At 31.0% G+C, this 17,454-nt stretch overlaps 1 protein-coding gene, 1 non-coding gene and 1 pseudogene across 3 annotated transcripts; 1 reads left to right on the top strand and 2 right to left on the bottom strand.

Moving 5' to 3' along the window:
- The first annotated feature begins 1,534 nt into the window (after window positions 1-1,534).
- On the top strand, window positions 1,535-4,270 carry LOC114162308 (transcription factor ICE1-like). Of its 2 annotated transcripts, none has more exons than XM_028046154.1 (4): window positions 1,535-2,526; window positions 3,064-3,294; window positions 3,656-3,826; window positions 3,936-4,270. In XM_028046154.1, exons 1-4 carry the CDS (start codon window positions 1,702-1,704, stop codon window positions 4,017-4,019), a joined length of 1,311 nt encoding a protein of 436 aa, XP_027901955.1. In that variant the 5' UTR covers window positions 1,535-1,701; the 3' UTR covers window positions 4,020-4,270. The 2 variants fall into 2 exon arrangements, with proteins under 2 accessions (XP_027901955.1, XP_027901962.1); XM_028046161.1 differs by having other exon boundaries at window positions 1,536-2,526; window positions 3,939-4,270.
- A 5,144-nt stretch (window positions 4,271-9,414) lies between these two features.
- Window positions 9,415-9,592, bottom strand: LOC114165471 (annotated as a pseudogene).
- A 433-nt stretch (window positions 9,593-10,025) lies between these two features.
- Window positions 10,026-10,128, bottom strand: LOC114165506. The gene has a single exon (XR_003599723.1). It is a non-coding gene; the product is annotated as a U6 spliceosomal RNA (small nuclear RNA).
- Window positions 10,129-17,454: the final 7,326 nt, after the last annotated feature.

The raw sequence follows: 17,454 nt of genomic DNA on the forward strand, positions 1-17,454 counted from the left end.
ATTAAACAGATATTTTCTAATTAAAAAATTCTACTCATCATATTATTTTTCTCTAAATTTCAAAAGAATTGTTACCCATTCTTATTTTTAATTTTGGGATTTGCCTCCTTTTGTAATTTCCTTAATATATAAATATTTAATTGAGTTATAAACATAATACTTAATTAATTGATTGGACAGTTTACTTTTAGGATTATTGAACATTTAAAAGCAATGCAAGTGTTTAAACTAAAAATTATATAAATATTAAAAGTTATTGATTAAAATTAAGATAATAAAAAATTAATGATTGATTATAGATTGTTTAAGTATTCAGCTAACTTACGAATTTGACCATATTTAATTTTACCAGAAAAATATTGATTTAGATTTAAGATATTGTGGAGCTGAATTCGACCTGACTTGCTGCTTATATTAAAGATGTTTAATTTGAGCAATGAGATTTTGCTTTTGAATTCCCAAAGAACATGTTCAAAACCATTTTTTTTTAAGTTTATTAGCTTGATCAAAACTAACTCATTATTGATTAGTTGATTTTATTAAAATTTAATTGATCAAATTCAAAACTCCACGGGTATTTAAATCGGGTTGGATAGCAAAATTAAATAAATTCAACACCGTTAATTAATTAATTAATTAATTAAAATATAATTCTAGGCAATAATCCTTCTTTTTTACATGTATAATAAATACTTTGTCCATTTTGAACTAATGATACGATTTTAGGATTTTTTTATGCAAATTTAAAAATATTTAACTTGCATAAATTATCCACTCTTGTTGTTTATAAATTTTTCTGTGCCATTCCAACTAATTTATGTATATTCATATAAACCATTTTTTTGCTAAAAAGAATAACATTTAGTTGCACTATAAATACCTTGTAAAACTCGAAATAATTAATATATTATTAAAAAGGCACATATATATGCGAACATAAATTTTTCTTTAAAGTTAAAACAAGGAAGTGCAAAGTCTTTGGACATTGTAAGTATTTGTTATTGATTATAATAAATTTAATCTAATTAAAGTTTATTTCAAAGAGAAATGTTTTAACCATCACTGTTCAATAGATATTACATGAATACAAAAACAGTGAGAAAACAACAAAAATGAATAATAGTAAGAAGGGTAACTTCTAAAAAACGTAAGCCTTTTGTTTTTATTTGTAATATACAAATGGCAATGTTTATGTAGATTTTGCTATTATAATTTTTTTACTTTAACTTTAGATCTTGTGGTATATCATCATAAAAACTTGAAATAAAGTAGTGATAAACCAAATTAAAAGTTTAGAAGAGTACATGATAAAAGGACATAATCAAAGGTTTTAGCTACAAATGTTGTTACACAAAACAAGGTTCTTTGCTGTGGCAATTATCATGAAACTTTAACAGAACACAGTTACCACTTCCTTCCTTAGGAACTCTACCATAACAGAAGACACATACAACACACTCTGATGCGATTACAAGAGTTAAAGCAAAGAGTTTTGAGTTTTCTCCAAATAAAAAAATCACGACACACACTCTCACACACATGGATAAACCACACCCTTTCAACCGTTTCCCTCTCCATTCATTTTCTCACCACAACAGACAAATATAAATTTCATTCGCAACACACACACACACACACACACAACATAACCATTCTCACTCACTTTCCCACCTTCTTCTCCGTTCTCTCATCATCATCATCATGATGGAAGGCTACGCGCTTCCACCACCACCCGGTGAAGAGGACGCGCCACCGCCGTCATGGGGTAGGCCCAATTCACAAGAAGAGGACATTGCCATTGCCTTGGGTGCCCCTCTTTCCTTTAAATCCATGCTTCTACAACAACCTCAACCACAACCACAACCACAGCCACAGCCACCACAACTTGACCCTTACTTCAACTTCAACATGAACTCTGCTATTCCCATTCCCTTTGTTCCAACCATGGAATCTTTTCCCCCTCTGGACCCCTTCTCACCATCACTTTCATCATCTCCTTTCTTCAACAACAGCAGCAACACCAGCATGCCCTTTGACCCGGGCTTTGACATGGGCCTGGACAACGGGCTTCACTCTTCGTGCCCCCCTCTTTTCCCCCAGGTTCAGCCGGGCTTCGAGTTTGGAGAACTGGAAGCTCTGACTGCTGCTGCACCTGGGCATGTGCCGTTTATGGAGGGGGCGAAGGTGGAGAACCCTCTTGAGAGGGTGCAGCCGACCCTTTACCGGAAGCGGAGGGGAACGGCGGAGATTCCGGGGCTGGAGACGGTGAGGAGGAAGGGGAGGAAGTGGGAGGAGAGGGAGGCTGAGGAAGGGAGCAGTGCTGACGTGGATGGTTCTGGGTTGAATTATGAGTCTGATGAGAATGATAATGGAAATAATGGTTTGAAGGGAAGTGAGAATGGTGAAGATCACAAGGGGAAGAGAAAGGGGTTGCCTGCTAAAAATCTCATGGCGGAGAGGCGCCGCAGGAAGAAGCTCAATGATCGCTTGTACATGCTCAGGTCTGTTGTGCCCAAGATTAGCAAGGTATGAAAACCAAAATCCCAAAAGAATTAAACTTTTCATAAATGCTTCTTAATTGTTCTTGATTCTTGGTTTGTTTCAATGTTCATTTTGTTTTGCTTTGTTTTGGGGGTGACTGGTTTTATCATGCAAAAGTAGAAATGGCATAAATTTTGAAGCCTTTTTGGTGTTCTACTTTGCTAATCTGAGTAATTAAAGTTTACATTAGATCTTAATGCAAATTATTGAGGTGGAATTTTGATTTTGGTAGAAGAATTCTACCAAAAGAATCTAATTTTGGGGTTGTGCCTGAGGAGAAATATGAAAGTTGTTTTTCAAAGAATTGTTTGTGGAGAAAATTTTCTAAACATGACATTATTCTGAGGTTATCTATTTCCGGTTGTTGTCTCCTATACTGAGAAATGTCATTTTGTGACTTATGTTTGGTGGAGAATCTGGTGTGTGGTTGTGCATATTGATGACAGTTTTGAAGAATCTGTAGTTGATTCGTGTTAGGAGCATAGGAAAGGTGCATGCTGATGTTGTTGCATTTGTTTGCAGATGGATAGGGCTTCAATACTTGGGGATGCAATTGACTACCTGAAGGAGTTGCTGCAGCGGATTAATGATCTCCATAACGAGCTGGAGTCGACTCCGGCGGGCTCATCGATGCCGCCGTCGGCTTCTACAAGCTTTCAGCCTCTCACCCCCACCCTGCCAACTCTTCCCTGCAGGGTCAAGGAGGAACTGTATCCTGCCACCTTGCCAAGCCCCAAAAATCAAGCTGCAAAGGTAACTTTTTTGATGATTTAATTGCAGAATTGGTGATTGTACAAGATCGAAATTGCAGCTTGTTTTATGCTGAGCATGTGAACTATGCTGCAATTGAAACTTTTAGAAAGTTAACTTTGAAAAGTTTCAAAAAATTTTGAAGCTGAATGATGCATAGAAGTTTCTCAGTCACACATGTATAAGCTTCATTCTGGACTTTGAAACACACATATGCTTCAAACAGCAAGAATGAACTGAAATTTGAAACTAGGAGACTCTAAGGTGTAGTGATAGATCCTGGTATAAAAAGTGGTTGTGAAAGCAGAGAAAAATTGAGTAAATTGTTTTAAAGTGACTTTGGTGCTTGTGATATGATACATAGGTTGAAGTTAGAGCAAGAGAAGGGAGAGCTGTGAACATTCACATGTTTTGCACCCGCCGACCAGGCCTTTTGCTGTCTACCATGAGGGCTTTGGACAACCTCGGATTGGATGTACAGCAGGCTGTTATAAGCTGTTTCAACGGCTTTGCTTTGGATGTGTTTAAAGCTGAGGTATTAACTTACTTGTAGCACTAAGATCATTAACAATTTATGTTTGAGTTTCTGAGTTGCATATGATGTTTGAAGTTTTGGCTTTAATGTAATGTTTGCTGTTTTTTAGCAGCAATGCAGAGAAGGACAGGATGTGCTACCTGAGCAAATCAAAGCAGTGCTCATGGATTCAGCAGGGTTTGGCATGATGTGAAGAAAATGCTTGATGAGTTTTCCTTATAGAGCAACCAACCATAGTTGCTGTGGCTTGCAGTTTGTAAATGCAGTGCTTCTTCTACTCTGTAGAGGCTTTTCTGTTTTGGACAAGATCAAATAGGTAGCTGAATCTGTAGGTTGAGTTATCTTTCGTACTTTTTTCTTAATCGTTCTTTTCACAAAAGCCAACTTCTGCTGTTTACTTTATTTTCAACTCATGTAATAAATCGTTTTATTTCTTTTCTATTCTTTCCCAGTCTTGTGATTCTCGTCTTTTCATCTTCAATTTGGTGCAACTCAATGAGTCTTCAAAGGAGTTTTTTCAAGAGAATAGCGATGAAAATCATTCACTTTCTTCAAATATTTCAGTTTACGCTCTAGAATTAAACCAAATGAGTTATTTTGGCTTCAAATTCATGCTTGGACAAATTTCACCCTACCCATTTTTAGATAAAATTAGTTAATAGCTTTATTAATTACTTTGGCATGTTTTAATGGAATATTAGGAAAGTGACTCCATTTTATATATGTTCATATAGTTCACGTTTTGAGATTGTTAAATATAAAAAGAATAATGATTAGACTTTTATCGTGGAAAAAGAAAAGAGCAATTTTTGAGATGCTTTATTTTATTTAATTTTTTTTATTTTATCTTAGCGCAATATGCCTTTTTCCTTTGTTTAGGTCATAACTGGGCTTCAGTTACTTGATTGATTGAGATGATCTTGTTATTTATGAACAGCTTAAACAACGCTCTACACTTTTTATGAAGATATTGTTTTTTATTGTGGATATTAGAGGAAATTAGACTTAAGTTGTAATTGATGCTTTATCCTGCTACAGTTTCTGTTAAGTTGGTACACTAGCTAGTAACAATTATTTGCAGTATATCCAAATATTATTAAAAAATAACGAGAAAAAAGAAAAAAACAAAACAAAAGTATGCAACACTAAACCAGGCCTTTGTACGAGGCAATTGCTTCTTGCACCTCATTAATTTCTTCCTCCACCCCATATTTTTTAAAATTCTATTTCTAGGTTTATTTGCGAAAGGGCGACAATTTTGAATGGTATTTACTTAATAGAGACTGCTGCTTTTTAAGTATCACGTGATTTGAGTGAATCCACGTTAGACAATACGATTCTGAATAGGTGAAGTTGTTACTTCTAATACCGACTTCACTATATGTATGATAAGCTAAATTTGTCTTATTTAAAGTTGTACAAGATAGCACTACTTTAATTTTATTTTTTCTTTCAAATAGAGCTATGTAATGTTAAAAGTGAGTGAGTCTAACCCGATTTACTTTTTTTGTGAACCATAAACTTTACAATCCAGTTCAACTCACCATGTGTTAGAAGGTTAAGTGATTTGAATTACTAATCCATATAAAAATAAAAAAAATCTATTTTTTAATAATTTTCAAATATTTAAATTTGTAGAATGGAAACAATTTTATCATTTTTCGGATCTTGAAATTTGCAGGATCTCAAAGATATCAAGAAATGCAGATAAATACAATGAAATTAAGGTTTCTTTTTCTAGTTCAAAGATAAAAAATAGGTTTTACAAAAAAAAAGTGGGTTGTGGATTAAGTGAGCCTAACTCGACTCGAACCTACATAACTCGTGAATTAAGTGAAACCAACTTGTTTTTGTCCATAATCGAAAAAAATTTCAATTTTCAATCCAGTCCTGCTCAAACCTAGGGGTGGCAAAACAGTCCAGCCCGACCCGTTTTGGCCCGCTAAACTGGCGGGCCGAGTTACAATGGGCTGACGGGCTAAAAATTTCAACCCGACTCGTCCTTTTTTTGGCGGGCTGGCAGGCCTGGTCCATTTTGACATCCCTACTCAAACCCATGGTGAGTCGGGTTGGTTCACGATTTCTGACCCGTTTTAACATGTTTATCCTTCACGTTGTAAAGTATACCCAAGTCTACTTAAAATGTGTTTTCTTTCTTTGAAAGTGTTTTCTCTAAATTATATTGAAAGTTCTTAATCTTAGGGGGAGATTAAGAAGAATACTTGAAGAGGGTAAACTTGTGATACCTTGAAAGGTTGATACTCATGATACCTCAGAAGTTGTTACTCGTGGTACTTGAAAAAATTGATACTTGTGTTACCTGGGAGGTTGATTTCATTGTAATAAATATTATTTTATTAGTGGAATCTTTTATGTTTTGTGGTTAAGGAAGAATTGGACGTAACCCATCAATTTTAGATAAATCAGCACACATTATGTGGTTTTTATTTGATTTGTCTGTTGTTAAGTTTTTCGGTTCATGTTGGGAGAAAGGGGTCTGAGCTTTATTCAACACACACACCTCACCCCTTTTCAGAGCCATTTGCCCCAACAAATTTTAGCATTTTTTTATCCGTAATCTGATTTGATTGTGATTCTTGTTCACTTTTATGTTTCGAAATAGTTATTGTATTATTTTTATTCTTTGAAATTTTGGATGAATGATTCATTTTTCCTTTTGCTCGCAGTTACTTTTAGGATCCATTTAACAATTTTTTTTTTGTGTGTTTCTTTTTTTTTTCTTAGTTTTTCTTTTGTTGGAAAGTGCAAAAGCTTCAAAGAAGGAGAGTTCGATAACACATATTTTGAACACACATTTATAGCTTTATTACATAATGATTTCACTTTCCATTTGCTTTATTTTCGATTTTTAGTTCACTTTCTTTCATTATTAATAAATTATGTTCATTTCATATAATTGTTTTAATTTTGTATTTTTAGCCCATCTAAACCTTTGCTTACTATTTTAGTCATAGCTTTCTTTATACATATTATTTTTTGTGTAATATTTGGTGTTGGACATTTATTAAAGCCTTATAATTGATTTTTTTTTTCTATTTGTTTGTATTAAACATTGTACATGTTTCTATTTTCTTGCAATCAGAGAGTTTTTGTAGTTTTTTAATAGGCTTACTAAATAGGCCTTAGTATATTTTGGATCCACAAATACAAGGTCCATGGTATATAAGGTTTAGTGTAATTCTTTTTGAATCATTTTCCTGAAGTGAGAATGTTCTTAGTTCTTCATTAAATCTTTTGTCCCATATCTTTAAGTCTCATTCAAAGTTGTAAATCCTCCTTTTCTCATTAATTTATCTTAATTTTTGAAGTTGTATTATTTTTATTTTCTCAATCGTTTAGTGAAAAATATCATAGATAATCGTATACAAGGTTAGTTTTTCATCATTTGGTAATTAGAGCTAGATCTTAAATTTTTTAAGTTAGTTTTAGGCTTTTTGTAACTTTTCCAAACTTTGTTGTTGTGGTATTCCACCACTTGCATGATATTTTTTTTTGCAAGTTGGTTGATTTTTAATTATATAATTTTGTTGTTGATTTGCTTCATTCATGTTACACAAGTATAGTTCTTGGTTATGGGATTGAATTGGTGATTCCAATCGATACGAATACCTCTATGACTTCTCGTGACATGAGAAATGAGTTTATTTAATCAAATATTGAATCAGTGCGTGGTAAAATTCATTGTGAGGTGGGTGATTATAAGGTGCATCAATCTTCCATGAGAGTGATGCATTTTATTTCCGACAAAGCTTACAAGGGGAGATTATAAGGCACATCAATCATGCACAAATAGTTTCAATGATTTCAGTTTGAATCTTCATTTTCTCATTTCAATGCAATATCTATGTGATTTCGGTGAGGTTTCATTTTCAACATTTTGGATTTGTTTTGGTGTTATTCTTTGAATTAGTAATTTAAGCTATTGCGATTCAATTTTGGTGATTCCAAAAACATGAAGTAAGTGGTGTTCATCGATTCAATTCAATAAACCAAAGTAGTGATGATTGACATGGTGGAGAAATAACCACACTATTGTAAGATTTACTTAGTTCTAGGAATAAGGCTTACTCAAAGAACATATAGCTTACTAATCGATCTAACCAAGTTATTTCAACTGTTTGAAAGTTGTTGTCAAAATATCATATGAAAACCCCTTCTAAACACATTATTGTCCTTAAGGATTGAACATAGAGTATTTCTCCTTTAATTCATTCTAGAACTCTCAAGTAGTGGGAGTTGATGCTTCCATTTAACTAAAACTTTAGCCAAAGTTACTCCCTTTTTTTTGACATTTAGCTTACCCACGATGTCTTATTATTCCTTACATGTGAAGGTATTTTTAGCTTGATATGGCAGGTTAGAAGGTGTCAATGTGCCTCCAACATGTTTTTTGAGTTGTGAAATGTGAAAGACATTGTGAATTGTGACTACATATGAAGGTGGTGTTATACCTCAATTCAACCAACCATCTGGACTAGTTCAGTGGAGAATCTACACACATACATCTAAAATAGGTTTCTAGACACCATTCACCTCCTTCATCTATTCATCCATTTGTAAATGATTGTTAGTTGAAAGTTGAATTTCAACCCCTTGAAAAAGCATAAAATCTTACCAAAATTGACATAACATAAGAATACAATATCTCTGTCACCAAAAATTTAATATGGACACCTAGGCAATTTAAGTATTTGATTCAATTTTCTGACATTATAAAGAAATTATGGAGATATGTTAGTGATATGAAATGATCAATCAATTTATCCACCATCACAAAAATAAATGTTTTCCAAAACGATACAATGACCCTGTTAAATTTATTGTAACGTGATATCAAATATTTATACACAGTAGAAAGTGATAATTTATAATACCAAAATAATTTTGTACAATGTTAATTATAGAAAAAAGTTATAGAGCTCACAAGAAAATGTGATTTTTGAGAAAAATAAATAAATAAATAAATGATATTTAAAAGTAGAGAACAATTTATAAGAAGAAATAAGAAAAGAGACGGGACTAAAAATTAAAAAATCGAAATTATGTTTGTCTCTAATGCATGAATGTGAAAAAGATCAAAATGTCTAAAAAGTTAACTTCCCGAATCTTGTGAAATATATGTTAATCAAGATTGTATGTCATTTTTAATTAAAAGTATCGTGCATTTAAAAGGAAAACAAACTAAAAGGAAAACAAACTAAAAGGAAGGCAACACCAATTTCATTCATGTGTCGATGAGGTGTTAAAGTTTCGTTTTAGCATTTTGCCCTTTCACATAATATTAATTAAGAGTAATATTTTACTTTAGATAACAATTAAATATGGATCTAGTAAACAAATTATTATACTCTATATTCAATTTAATTAATGATTTTTAAAGTACTAAATGCAAATATAAAAGTATAAGAGTTAACACAAACACATTCCATATGCCATACAAAGGGAAGAAGGAGTTCTTCGTATCATTTTACATATTCTGAAAGGAGTATTTCAATTAGAAAAGAGAAGATATATCTTTAGTATGAACTTCAAGTTAGGAAAAACAAAACTTTAAATGGGGGGAGTCTGTCAGACAACCCTGCAACCATCCCAGGTCGTGAACAACTGAGAACGATCCTCTACGGTGGAAGGTGAGTCCAGTCCAGAGACAAAGACCATCCTATACCGTTAATCACGCTCTGATCATAGAACTTAAGGATACAGAGGTACGAGCCTATAGAACAGATCCTGTTCAAGTAAGGTCGTGACCAAACCTGTGAGGTTTGTCTTTATAAACGCACCTTCTTTTCAAAAATCTTTCGATGTGGGACTATATTAGCGGTTGTCATTGTGAACACTTCCTGTCTAGCTAGTTTCTTGTTGCTTGTAATCTGAAGATGATGTTTGTGGTGGCAAGTGGGGTGCCCTTTTGATGAGTTTATTTATTTTGATTATGAGAAGTTCAAAGGAAAGATGTTAGAAGGTTTGGCCAAGAAAGATTTTGCATCAAGTGCCAAACATGGTGTTGTCTCTGGAGCTCATGGTGGTTCTTGGGGCCATGTGTGAAACAGTGTCTCTGAATACCAGAATCGTTAAACAAACACTTTAAAAGCTAGATTGTGAGAGAACTTCTGATTATTATGCATTACCAACAATAATAAACTTCAAACTAAAACTCACCGAAGGGAGAAAAAGAAAAAAAAATTTGGACCATTTCTCGATTTGTGCGTGTCATCCTTGCGCAGGGGCCATGCTAATCTTCTCTGTATCGTTCCAATTTTATCGGATGTCCCCGAAGGGACGAGCAAAGTTGCAGACTGCATCTTTATAAACACTAAACATTCAGTGAAACTATACGGTGTGGGACTCTAACGGAAAGTAAGTGAAAGGAAACTAGAGTGGGTCTGTAACAGGGTGTAGGTGGAAGGAAAGTAGAGTATGAAGTGTAACATGATCCACAGGAAATAAAGAAGAAGAAGGTGTAAAAAGATTTAGTTGTTTGGGCAGTGGAAGATATTTTTTAATGGATTTTTGAAACACAAGTATAAGGTAAGACAATTTCACTCTAAACACTGCTAACGTAGCTGCCCTCTTAGCCTTATCATTACTCTGCTCTCAGACTGCACCCTATTTTTCATTTTACACTTTTCTATTTACTTCTGCTATCCTTTTTTTTATTTTTTTCTCTCTGCATCTCTGCTTTTCTTTTTTTTTACTGTCGTCATTTTGCTTTGCTTTTATGTACTTTATCACCATTTATCATCTTTGGTTTTTATATTATGGCAGTTATAAATGATTTATTTTACAATAATTTTAATCTTCACTATATGTTTAATCCGTAGTATTCTTACCTTTTACAACGTTTTTCGAAAAGAAATGAAAAGACTGTTTCGTGATTGATTTAATCAATCATTCAATGCATTGAAAATTGATGGAAGTTTCCCTCTCCCATTCCATAGACTTTATAATTATTCATTTAATTTCACTTTTATTTAGTAATTAATTGCGACCTCATCCGTTTTTTACTTTCATTCGTGGATATGGTTAGCTCCGCATTTAGAAAATTTTCCAATAGAAAAATGAAAATCATGGTGTTGCACTCATCATCATAAATTTTATGAACATTTTTTCTTTTATGTTTCAAAGTCAAATTTTATTTGTACTTAAATAAAACTTAATTTCGTTTTGATTTACGTTATAAACTTAAATTTTATTTGAAGGGCTTTGTTTAGAATCTCATACACTTTGAAACATAATTATAGTGTTACATCTTCCTCTATTAGAACCAGGTTTTGTAGTGTATATAGGGAATGTAAAGTGGGAACTCAGCTTACTGTATGTTTCTTTGTTTCTGTATCGTCTGTAGAATTTATTGTGTAAAATCTTGTTGTATATTTGTTGTAATTTAAAAAAAAATTACAGTATTATTAGAATAGAGTATTTTTACTAAAATTATTTAATTAAATAAATTTTAACTATTTTAAATAATTACAGCAAACATGACTTCCGTTGAGAATCACATAAATGATGGTTAAATTAAACTTCCTATGAGATTAGTTTTAAAATTTTACATAAATGATGGAGGTGTAAAATGAAATTTGAAAAAAATGCATAAAACAATGGCCTTGTAAGGAATGAGATTATACGAAATGGGATATACATAAAAAAATGTTTTTTTTTTTTTCATAAATGTTGATGGGTTGTAATGAATATAAAACAAATTGATTTTGTGCTTGATTTCTTTTAATTTCCATCTTCGAAAATAAAAAATAATTAGATAAAATATATTGAATTAGTATTCTACATGATGAAAATAAACAAAAAATAAAAATATTAAAAAATTAACAAATGTGTGTCTTAGAAACAATTTGAGAGACTATTTAAATAAATCGTACAAAAAAAATAAATGTATAATTAAAAGTATAATAAGATGAAAAATACCTTAGAAATCTAAGAAAATTTTTCAAATATCAACATATATACTCAATGGTCGAGAAATAACGAAAATTGTTTTAGCGAAACAAAGGAGTTCTTCAAATGAAACACAAATGAATAATAATAAGTAAATAATTTTTTTTATATTACCTAATACATAAAAGGTTTATGTTATTAAACACTTAAATTGAAAGTACTAAACATTCTTATATGAAAAGAAAAGATATAATAAATAAAAATATTAAAAAATAATAGAAATATTCAAATGTGAGACATACAATTTTTTAATTGACATACATCATTTTAACATAATTACATAAAGGTTATAATAAGATGAAAAATATATTGGAAATGCGAATGAGTTTTATGACAAACCAAATAATTAGAAGAAATAAAAAATTGAAAGTATATATATATATATATATATATATATATATATATATATATGAGTTATTTAATTAATTGTGAATATTTTAATAATTTAAATGAAGATAAAGATATGACGGGAACATGTATTATGGCGGGGATATATACATCCTCATACCCATCCCCATACCTAATTAAAAAAGTCGGAGATTCCCTATACCCATACCCATACCCAGTCAATGCGGGGATTCCCCATCAAAACGGGGACGGGTTTGGGCAATACCCACGAAAACAGGTTTATTTGCCATCTCTACTTGTAAGGAATGAGATTATACGAAATTGGATATACATAAAAAAATGTTTTTTTTTTCATAAATGTTGATGGGTTGCAATGAATATAAAACAAATTGATTTTGTGCTTGATTTCTTTTAATTTCCATCTTCAAAATCTTTTTATTTGTACCTATATCTATCTATGTCTCGTCTTAAATTATTATCAACATACAATAATAGATAATTCATTATTTTTTAGCTCTTCATAATAGTCAAATATAGATTATAAGGAATTTTGTTATATTCACGAAAAACTCATCAAATCTCTTCTATCATTGTCGAAGAGATTAGTTCGTACTACTACTTCTTTAGCTTTTAGCTTATACACATACTCTTTATTATTATTTTTTTTAAACATTCTTATTTTTAATTGAGATTGTACTTTGGTTAAAAATAAAAACGATAACAAATTATTTGAAAATTTATATTGATTGATTTCAAAATCTAAGGCAATAATCAATTAAACCCTAAACCCTAAACCCTAAACCCTAAACAATGATCTTTAGATAATAGATAATGAATCTTATTTTAAAAAAGTAGTAGAATCAACATATTTTCTTTATCATTGTTTTTATATATTTTCATCTTTTTATAATTGTATTTCTTCCTATCATTTAATATTTTATTATTTAATCTTTTATTTACTTTATTTTTCTATATCTTCTACTAATTTTATTTTATTTGACTAAGTTTTTTGTATTACTTTTGATTGTATTCAAGAGTTGATGACATAATGGATTAGACATTCTTAAGAACTATATAATATGAATGGAGCTAAAGTAACATTTTTGTATTATTATTTTTGTGTATTTTTTTGTGTTGAGCGTTTAATAGGCATTGTAATTGTATTTGTTCTATTTATTTGTATTGAACATTCTACATGTTTCTATTTTCTTGCAATTAGAAGATTTCTGTAGTTTTCTAAGAGGCTTACAAAATAGGCCTTAGTATTTTTTGGACGAATGAGTACAAAATCCATGGTATAGAAGGTTTAGTGTAGATTCTTTTTGAATAATTTTCTTGAAATGAGAATTTTCTTTCTTCTTCATTAGAACTTTTGTTCCTTATCATTAAGTCCCTCACTCAAAGTCGCAAATCCTCCTCTTCTCATTAATTTCTCTTGCTGGTTGCAATTACATTTTCTTTTTTTAATTTTGTAAATCGTTCAGTGAAAAATATCATAAATAATCCTACACAATGTTAGTTTTCCATCATTTGGTAATTAGAACTAGATCTTATATTTTTTAAGTTAGTTTTAGGCTTTTTGTAACTTTTCCAAACTTTTGTTGTGAAAATAAGGTTTTTGGGGTCGTGACCTTTGTGTTGTGAAAACCCTAAACCCTAAATAAATTTTAACTATTTAAAATAAGTACAACAAACATGACTTCCGTAGGGAATCACATAAATTTAGTTATTGTATGAACTTATTCTATTAATTTTTTTTAATTATTCATTCTATTAAAATAAATAACTATATTTAGGAATATTAGTGGGCAAGTATGATACAGATAGTAGCTTCTTTTATTTTATCCGTTGGATAAATATTTGTCTTATACCCATATATGTATCTGTTATACGGGTATTTGCATATTTTTTTAATATCAACTGGGTACCCGCGAGTATTGAAAAAAATAAATATTTAACATCATATTGAATCATAAATTCAAATAAAATATAATACATAATATTTATAAATTTAAAATAAAGTCTAAATAATTCATTTAAATAGTGTTGAATGACAATTTATAAAGAAATTGTAATATTTTAAAACCAATTGATCAAAAATAACACATTCAAAATCAATATGTTAATATTGTAATCATGCTTTTTTATTTTTGTTAATTTAAATTAGAGTATAACGAATATGAATATCCACTGGTACGAATACTATGATACTTGTACCCATCCCGTTAACATGCGGGTGTAAAAAAATACGTATACCTGTTACACGTACAAATTTTTAGACATCCATAACTATATTCAATTAAATTAACTAAAATCTTAAAATTAAAATCACAACACTATATTATATAATAATAAAGTATTTATTCTAATTTAATTCTGATAAATTTTCCAATTACTCATTCTATTAATATAAATAACTATAAATTATTTAATTCAATTAATTAAAATATAAAAAAATTATAGTATTATTAGAATAAAGTATTTTTACCAAAATTATTTAATTAAATAATTTTTAACTATTTTAAATAAGTAGAACAAACACGACTGTTGTAGAAAAACACAAAAAATTAAGGTTAAAGTAAACAACCTATAAGGTGAGTATCGAAATTTCACATAAATGATGGAGGTGTAAAATGAAATTTGAGAATCCTTAAGAACCACATAATAGGAATGGAGCTAAAATATCATTTTTGTATTTTTTTTTTTGTAAATTTTGGTGTTGGATATTTATTAGGGCTTATAATTGTATTTGTTCTTTTGTATTAAACATTCTACATGTTTCTATTTTCTTATAAATAGAGATTTTCTGTAGTTTTTTTTAAGAGGCTTACAAAATAGGCCTTAGTATTTTCTTTTGGCCCATGAGTACAGGATTTATGGTATATAAGGTTTAGTGTAGCTTCTTTTTTAAAAAAATTCTTAGAAGTGAGAATTTTATTTGTTCTTCATTAGAACTTTTGTTCCTTATTTATTTTTAAGTCTCTCGTTCATAGTTCATAGTGGTAAATCCTCCTCTTCTCACTAATTTCTCTAGCTTATTTTAATTGCATTTTCTTTTTTAATTTAGTCAATCATTAAGTGAAAAATATCATAAATAATCCTACACATGGTTAGTTTTCCATCATTTGCTAATTAGAACTAAATCTTACATTTTTTTAAGTTAGTTTTAAGCCTTTTGTAATGTTTCCAAACTTTGGTGTGCTGGTATTCCACCACTTGCATGATGTTTTTTTTTTGGCATTGGTTAATTTTTATTTATATAATTTTATTGTTGACTTGCTTCATTTATGTTACACAAGTACAATTTTTGATTTTGGGATTGAATTGGTGATTCTAGTCTATACAAGTACATGCATGACTTCTTCTGATATGAGAAATGCGTTTATTTACCGTGAGGCATTTGTATAAGGTGCATCAATCTTTCATGAAAGTGATGCATTCTATTTCTGACAAAGCTTACATGAGGAGATTGTAAGGTACATCAATCTTGCACAAATAGTTTCACACTGTGTTCTTTTAGATAGATTTATTATTTCGAGAGAATAACAGGCACAAACTTAAGAAGGTTTTTTCTATTTGTTTGTATTGATTTAGAGGGGGGGACGAGACTTCATATGCGGGATTGACCCTTCATGCCATCTCCCTTCATGTGAAGATATTTGTGGGGGAAAGATGTGTTTCTACAAAAACACCCTTGATTTAATATCACAGTATTGCTTATGCTTTTCCTTCAAGGAGCTCAAGTCTTCAAGATTCCTCGACTCTACAAGAAAGATACTTGACTTCATATGGGACCATTCACAACTTTCGTTTGAATTTCTTTGACTATGCATAGGTGAGTGTCTTCAGTGAGGCATTAAATAACAATGAATATATCAAGTTGGTTGTTAGAGTATATGATATGCCAGTAGGCAAGTTGTGTTTGGACAATCTCTGTTTGATGTTGGAGAGTGTGTGATGTAGTCTGGCTTCAATATGTTTCAGGTGAGTTATAGTAGATGACATAAATGTGGCATTGTGTATTGAGTGTGTGGGAAGTGATATGCACTGGTGCTTGAAAAACAATTGGATTAGATCAGACTAGGAAACATGAAAACTCGTGTAAAACACCCACAATATAGAAGATTTGTCAGTCTACAAAGGCATTGAAATATCTTACAACATAAACAAGGAAAAAGAAGGGTGATCAAAGTATGAAGAAAAGTAGAAAAAGATTTCACCTACGTGCGAGTTGTGCAAGGTGGTAACAAGAACAAAGTCATACAACAGTAGTGGAATGGACAAGAATTCACGACTGAGGACCAAGAAAAAGATTGGATGAAGAGAAGCATGATTGAAACTATACTGGATTCAACAAAAGTAGGCGAAATAAAGAATAACTTCATCATGGAGGGCCTATGTTGCATTCAAACTTGATATTTAGAAGATCGATATGTTCTACTCACTAGAGAAGAAGGAATAAATATGAAAGAGATAATAGAAAATAATGTTGAATGGTTTGCAAAATCTTCGAATCAATAGTGTCGTGGTCAGGAAAATTTGTACCTAGAAACAAGGTGGTGTAGATAAAATGCAGAGGTATTCCAATATCGTTGTGGAGTGAATCATGCTTTTAAAAGGTGATTGCAACAATTGGAACATTAATGACAATAGATAAAAAGATAGAAAATTGGGAAGAAATTGAATATGCTCGAATTTGTATCAAACTACCAATAGGTAATTCAATGACAATGAGAAAAGAAGAAGAAAATGAATATATAATAAATCAACGAGGGAGATTATCGGTGGATTCAATAGATGGAGATTATGAAAACGAAGTAAACCAATTATCATCAGAAGTTAGCTTTTTCAAACCTAATATGAGAAACAGCGACCACCAGCAACAAACAAGAAAAGTCTGAATTCCAAATGGACGAAGGATCAACAATGGATCATTTCCACTTAGGTGAAAAAACTAACATACCTTTTCTCATGCAGCAAAACCAAAGAGAGAATCATAGGGTAATTAATTCTTCATTTACTCATGTTAGAGACCAATTTGGACACACACAAAACACAGGTTTGGGCCTAGAAAAGTGGGAAGAAAAGGAATCATGTCAAGCCCAACAAGAAATAGATAAGGAGTGCGAATGTGATAAAGAGATGATATGTTAGAAAAAACTATTGGTCTAAAACTACACACTAAGAGTCTAAAAAAATAAGTGAAGGGAAAAACGAAATATATGGCAGCCACACTCAACACGATACCCCTAAATCAATCAACCCTACATGGAAAATCAAAACAGATCAAAGTTTAGAGGAAGAACACC

This window comes from Vigna unguiculata, chromosome 1, assembly GCF_004118075.2.
Source record: "Vigna unguiculata cultivar IT97K-499-35 chromosome 1, ASM411807v1, whole genome shotgun sequence".
In the NCBI taxonomy this organism is placed as follows: domain Eukaryota; kingdom Viridiplantae; phylum Streptophyta; class Magnoliopsida; order Fabales; family Fabaceae; genus Vigna; species Vigna unguiculata.

What these genes read in the sequence shown, in the direction of transcription:
- LOC114162308 (XM_028046154.1), top strand. Translation starts at nt 1,702, where the DNA reads ATGATGGAAGGCTACGCGCTTCCACCACCACCCGGTGAAGAGGACGCG. An exon ending in TTGTGCCCAAGATTAGCAAG is followed by an intron (nt 2,527 to 3,063) that starts GTATGAAAACCA and finishes ATTTGTTTGCAG; the next exon opens with ATGGATAGGGCTTCAATACT. An exon ending in TGGATGTGTTTAAAGCTGAG is followed by an intron (nt 3,827 to 3,935) that starts GTATTAACTTAC and finishes GCTGTTTTTTAG; the next exon opens with CAGCAATGCAGAGAAGGACA.